Source organism: Capricornis sumatraensis, chromosome X, assembly GCF_032405125.1.
Source record: "Capricornis sumatraensis isolate serow.1 chromosome X, serow.2, whole genome shotgun sequence".
Lineage (NCBI taxonomy): Eukaryota > Metazoa > Chordata > Mammalia > Artiodactyla > Bovidae > Capricornis > Capricornis sumatraensis.
The window spans coordinates 132,996,598-133,003,845 of NC_091092.1; the positions used below are offsets into that span (position 1 = coordinate 132,996,598).

At 32.8% G+C, this 7,248-nt stretch overlaps 1 protein-coding gene across 2 annotated transcripts in view; it reads right to left on the reverse strand.

The window, feature by feature from the left end:
• GLRA2 (glycine receptor alpha 2) overlaps positions 1-7,029 on the reverse strand; it is a 206,737-nt gene extending 199,708 nt beyond the window's left edge. For both annotated transcript variants that reach the window (XM_068962485.1, XM_068962484.1), the window contains exons 1-2: positions 6,962-7,029; positions 4,726-4,859 (exon numbers count right to left, since the gene is read on the reverse strand). In XM_068962485.1, the coding sequence (XP_068818586.1) occupies positions 4,726-4,859; positions 6,962-7,029 (202 nt within the window). The remainder of the gene's footprint in view (positions 1-4,725; positions 4,860-6,961) is intronic.
• Between the last annotated feature and the right edge of the window lie 219 nt (positions 7,030-7,248).

Consider the following 7,248-nt stretch of genomic DNA (forward strand, 5'->3'; position numbering starts at 1 on the left):
CTAATGGATTTTGGATATTCAAAACTCTTCATCTACATCATACTTGAGTAAAACTATCATATATAAATTTCTCTTTGATACAGCCAGACTTTCCTTTCAGTAACCGGTTCCCCCTTTTATCTCCTATTGTGTGATTCTAAAATAGCTGTACCCTTTTAGGTGTCTGAAGGTTTTGACTGCTTTCTGCATTCAAGTCAAATTCTTCTGCAAAAAATATTTCTGATATTTGTAAGCATTCTATTCTTTTTCTTAGAATCCATGGTAATATCTAATGCCTGCATCTAGCAGGGTGATCAAAGAAATGATTATGCTAGGGCTTCATTACCGCCAACTGAGAGAATCACTCTTTCCAAGTGTCCCTGCTGGACATTTATGCTCAGGTCAGGCCCTACAGGGGTTGATAAGCACAACGCCTGATCTTGAGCTCCTGTTGGCTACAGACTAGAGACTTTTCAAGGGGAGAAACCTGAAGACCTCGAGGTTTTTGGAAGTGAATCTGTTTCTTACTTGCATCTGAAACACCTTTTGAGCTGATAACTCCTTGGAAAATAAAGGAAACCATATTGCATGCAAATGTAGGTTTTAATGTCACACATCACACTTTCAAATTTAGGTCTCCAGATATGGGGAAAAAATCAGTGTGCATGGCATGAACAAAAAAGTAGAGGGAATAATTATCTCCTGGTATTATCTATTCCAGATCCTATCCCAAAATGAATGTTCTGGTGAAATGCATTTATTCACATTGGGATGAAACTTAGGATATAACCCTAAGTTAATTTTCTTTTCAAAGAAAATTTCATTAAAATAGATAAAGGCTTTGTTTCAAAGAGAGAAAATCAGAACTAATGCGTTTTGCCCAGGTTTGAGCATTTCATTTGGCTTCTTGAAAAGCTTAATGTTTAAAGTGGCATTTTCAAGATACAATAATACTGACAAAGGAATATCTGATAGGATGATGGAATAACACCATGACAAATCAACTGAGAATTAGACAAATCACCCAAGTGGGGAAAAAGGCTTCTCTGTTGACATAGAATCAACATTTACCATGGTTTCAACACAGGTAATTGTGAGTAGATATAGCTTATGTTTTTATCTGAAGTGAGGATTTTCAAAATTTATGTTTTGACGAGATCTGACCCAAGTCTCTGAGGATCTCATAGATGGAATGCAATTGGCAGCTCTGACTCATGACTTTGTTTATATACTATGCTTCAGCACATCAGAAAAGCTTTTTTTTTTCGATAGTTTCTAAGAATGGCTCTCAATTACAGAGTCTAAGTCTGAATCATTTCTGGCTCCCTTTTCTAGCATACATCCATCTTCCTTCCTTGTATATATGCCCATTATGACATCTTTCAGAGCCCATTAGGGATATGGAAGAGACATGAAATATTTTACTGACTTGAAAGTATGCAGGAAAAATTTCTTCCAATAAGAAAAGTTGTGCATATACACTTTTTTTCCCATGCCAGTACATGGCATCAAAGAAAACAGAGAAATGCGCTATTATTTCTTACAGCTTCGAGAAAAGCCATTCCCTTTTTCTCAACAGCCCATATTTAGCTTCTGCTTGTATTCTTGTGGTCAGATTCTGCCTTTTTGTCTTCTTATTAATCATCATTATTGTTATTTTCAATATCATTGTCTTCATTGTCACCATGTTTATTGTTATCATAGTCAGTTTGGTCTTGGCATTTACAGGGCGTCTATCACTATTCCAGATACAATCACATTTCCTAATCACCTTTCATATCTAGCTACTCTATAAAATTTCTCATTGATACATTGCTAATCAGCTATAGTAAGTACTACTGTTTTCCTAGTATCCTTATTGCTACAAGTTCCTTATTATCTCTTTTATTTCTTTCTCCTCAACTCAGCTAAAATCATCTTTGCTAGCCACTAGAACCACTGGTGGGTTCCTCAGAAGTCCCCACCCCTTGCCAATATCTGATAGTAACCTATATCTGATAGTAACCTATAATGGAATATAATCTGCAAAAAAAAAGCTGAATCACTATGCTGTACACCTGTGAGTGAGTTATACTTCATTTCTTAAAAATGTTCCCTCCGCCCTCAACTTCTACTACAATTTATTGTAAGCACTAATTTTCAAAAATCGATCTGCATTTTCCTTTCTTTCTTGGTCCTTATTTCCTCATTCTGGAGAAAAGGAGAGTTTCTTTACATATATATATATATATATATATATATATATATATATATATATAAAATAAGGTGTGGTATGGGGATGGGTTGATAAATCATGAATATGCAATAGAACTATATTAGACATATAAAGTTCCATGGGAACACTAATGAGGGAAGATCACGTCTGTCTAAAATAGTGGGGAATGTTTTACATCCAGGGAAAACCAAAATCCTCACAGTAAAGAGAATTGTGGGAGCTGTTCTATAATTGTTCTGATATAAATGGTCCATGTAAGAAACATTTAGGAAAGAGTATCAGAGTTCATTGAAGTGAGAGTTAAAGGGAAAGGGAGAGAAAAGTCAGTAAAGTTCATTAATGTTAAGAGTCCTAAATGATATTCACCTATTCCCCTTTGATAAGTCTTTGAAACATCCTGTACTTGGGTCTTTAGGACAGATCTCAAAAACATGGCCATGCTTTGCTATACTTGATATTCTCATTTATTTATTCTTTAGAATCATGAGAAATGTAATTTCCAAAGAGTGACATCCCCAAAAGAACCAGAAAAAAAACGGTGTGGAAATTATTGCTTATTCTGTGTGGTCACTTAAAGTAGATGCAAAGAACTGACTCAGTAGAAAAGATCCTGATGCCGGGAAAGATTGAAGGTGGGAGGAGAAGGGGTGACAGAGGATGAGATGGTTGGATGGCATCACTGACTCGATGGACATGAGTTTGAGCAAGCTCCGAGAGTTGGTGATGGACAGGGAGGCCTGGCGTGCTGCAGTCCATGGGGTCGCAGAGTCAGTCATGGCTGAGCAACCGAACTGAACTGAACTGAAAGTAGCACTAACAACATGGGTGTTTGTTTTATTACTCTTTATACTTTTCTTCCCTTTTAAAAAATTATTTCTGGAAAATAATGTTAATAACTGCTATTAAACAGGATTCTCATAAATTTGAAACAATTCCATCTCTGGTCCTTCTCTATGAAACTTTCCATGAATAGCTTAACAGAAAATCATCTTTCCTTTTGTTGGAATCCTGTAGTATTTTATCTGTACTTCCTAATGTTACTTAACTATTAACTAGTTATCTCTTTCTATCTAGTATTATGTATTATATTATTATACATGTGTTTCTGTAGCATCTGCGCTTTCCACCGAAATTTTTGGGGGTAGCACCCAAATCTGTTACATCTCTCAAGTTTTCAAAACATGCAGTACTTAGTTTTTTGTGTGTAGTTCAGATTAAAAAGTTATTAGATGGCTCAGTGAATAAATATATGAGTGAGCAGTCTCATTGACAAAGCTGATTCTCAACTAGTTACTCATAGGATTTTGTTTCAAATATTGACTTCCAGTAACCATAAAATTAATATGAAATGGGGTGAACATGAAAATTTTGGGGAAAATTGAGCTTTGAACTAAGTTCTATTGTTTCTTTTTTATATTTAATCTATAAATCAAAATATTTGTTTTGTCAAAAATCTGATATGTTCCTTTAAGTAATGTGGCCTTCACTGGGTATATTCAGAGGTGCAACATTTAAAAAAGAAGGAATTTATTATTTAGTTTTCATGCTTATATTTGCCAATAATAAAAATTAATCCCTCAAGGAAAGCAATCCAATTAAATAGTTAATAAGCAAAACCAAAGCAATGCATGAATTATGACATAATACCTAGACTATCATAGGTTTATCCTTTTATAAAATACTATAAATATTTCACACAGCATTATTTTAAGTTAAATTACAAAATAAAATGCACTTATTTAAAATATGTTTTAAAATTAAAACATCAAAGCAATTCCATAAATAACTGATACTTTCTTATTTCAGTATTTTTCTGATTCAGAATAAAAATTAATCAAATATATCAAAAGTAATTTTTGCAGACTATTAATTACATTTTTGTAATGCTAAACATACAAGAACCCCAAAGTTTTTGGTTTGTTTCTAATCGAACAAAGTATCCACCATCTTTGACATATGCACTTTACAATTCTATGATCTTCTTTGTTAATTTCTGATAAATACTTTCAAATAAACAATGAGAATACTTAAACAAGAGGACCCAAGAGTTTGTAATATATTCAATTAGAGCCTTTTCTTACAAGGTTTAAAAATGAGTGCTTGAAAGTATATATAATGGTATGTTATACATTGAATTTTAAACTTCATTTTAGGAGTAGGTATTTAAAACCCAAACCAAAGACCTTGCTGTAATCATTCATATAAATCAAGTCCATCATTTGCTCTTATATTCGCTTCTGGTCACACTCCCACTCAAGATAACATAGGGAATGTGGCAGTAATCTCAGATTTTAGTTTTCCTTGTGGAACAGAACACAAATGAGGAAAGTTTTTGCAAGTTTATGTGTTTGTGTGCAAACAACACATAAAATTTAAGCTATTAAATCAACTAGTTCGAAAGAATGGGAAAATGAAATGAATACTGTGCTTTTTGTTTTCATTTCGTAATAAAAAGTCCTGAAAACTTTCAGTGTATTCAAGCATCTGGACTTCCCATAGACTTAATTAACATAAGTTTAAGTGGAACCTACCTTTAAAATTTGGCCTGATTCTTGCGTCATATCCTGATGTCCTTCCCATTAATTTGTCCAAAAAATCTGAAGGAGATAGGGTCTGTGAAGGTTGTTTTCCAGACCTGGAGTCATGGTCTTTGCAGAAAGCCGCCCTAAACACATCATTAACTCTTTTAGCAACAATTCCATTCTTATCACCTGAGAACTAATGTTCACAGAATGTTTGACATCGTGTTTTATAAATATATTTGATATGTTAATAAGAAAAAAGTTATAAACTTTTTGGTCAACTTCCTAACGTGTATATGGTCTTGAGGTAACTTTAAGTGATAAAGGGTATAAATCCTGAGTCATATTTCCTAAGTTACGAAACTTTGCCATAAGATGTTTAAGATGACACAGCATGCATAGCTTTAGGTTAGGTTTTATGGATATATAAAGCTCTTTCTAGTGTCATCAGGGAAATGATGATAATTTCTAAAATTTATGTGATTGTCTCATTTCCTCACGATTTTCAAAATATTCTTCCAGCATTTCAGCCCTTAATGTAAGTCTTCTACATATGTATAATAAGATGGGCAGAACAAAGTAGACCATGGACTTATTATCCCATTGCTCATTTTCTCACCTGCTAGATTCTGTTCCAACTTTCAGCTATTTTCAATGTGTTGTCTAAAAAAAAATCTTCACTTGTAAATTTAACTTCATTCTAAAATAGGTCAACAATGAGCACGTCTGTACTTCTATTTTATCATTGTTATTTATATATTAGCATTTAAATTGCTGACTTTCTAGTAAAGTGTTCATGAAAAAGAACTTCTAAATCAGTTTGTCTTTTGCATTAAGACACTAAATGGTAATTAGACAACTTCTCAGATTTTTATTTTCCTTAAAAGGCTTATAAAAAGAGCATACTTGGTTTGTAATGAAATGAATTCTTTCACAATACATAGTTGTTGACTGAATGTTGATTTCTTCCACAAAGTATGTATTTTCAAGCTTTATTTTCAATAGTTTAACAAATAATCTTGTTAATTCTTATCACTAAGAAAATACCACATTCTTGACAGTTTTTCAAAGAAGTAATATTAAATATAAGTGCAAAGATGATACAAACATTTGGTAAAAGTTAAAATTGATACAATCACCTAGAAATACTCACATTCCCATAAGCAGATTCATCTGATTAATCAAGTATTATTTGATTATAATGGTGATGGTGGTGGTGATGAAGATGATGATGATGATGATTCTAATAAAACCCAGCCTACGATTTTTCTTAATCATAGTAGGAGGTGTGAACCTGAAAGGAACATAGAGGGTTTTCCCAGTACTCATAGCATTATTGCTATATGTTCCATTTCTCTTGGTTCTGTGAAAAAATACCATAAAATTTGGTGAAAATTAAATGAAGAGTCCTATACTTTGTTGTACGAACATCTCTTATCTCTATCTTGTCTTAGAACCTCTTAGCTATTAGGATGGCTATTTCACTTAATGCTAATAATCTGATATTTTGAGGTATCTATTGATTAAATGATTTATAAATTAAGTAGAAAATGCAAGCATGCAAATAATGATTTCTTGCTTATTTTAATTATGCATAGTCCATTTCTCATGCATGGATAAATACAAAGATGTCATATTAATTTAGTTTTGATAGGCAATAAGATTTCTAAATTTATTGAACAGTACACTACAGTGATAGCATGAGTTTTTAAATGTTTTTGATGTTTCAAGAAATTTCCTGAATTGTAGTTCTCATAGTATGCATCTAGTTATTGAAATACAATAGAAGTCCCAAGTTGGCTAAGAATTTGGGTTCTTTTATATTTTATATAAAATGAGCATGCTCCTAGCAAATTAATTCAATCAGTTGCACCATATGAAAAGCATTGCATTCAATAATCCCTTTAAATGACTTGCAGAAGAATTTGAAAACAAAAAAATCACCATTATATAGAAATATAAAGAGCATGCAACTCATCAGAGTATCTTAATATCACATTGGCTGTGAAAAAGCATTCAAGTGCATAAAGTAGGATTATGCATCATAAAACTTGCCTTTGTGAAAATTTACCACCTTCCCACCATAATTAAGCTTTTTAAAAGAACAAAAGAACTCTAACTCTCCTTTATAAAATTAGCATAATATGGTCCAGGACATAGAAAAATAGATAAAAATTACATGACACGTTCTCTTTCAAACAGTTTTCATGTGGAAAATATCAGCATGCAAAGTCGTTTCACCTACCTGAAGTGGTTTGTCTCTAAGAAAAATGCAAACAAGGTTGTCAAAATGTTCACTAGCTGCCGGTTCATTCCTGTATCTGTGATGCTTGTGGAAAATATTCCCGAAATGATTCCAGAAAGAAGCTAAGACAAAGTATCTATTTATTGTCCAGACTCACAATTTGGCAGGAATCTAGTTTCCTTGAAAATCAAAAAGAGATTTGGGTTTGTACAGTTTGCTGAGAAAAAACAAAAAGTGCCAGTACTAGGCATCATGGTCAGGTCAAACGGGGGCTTAGGACCATCAGT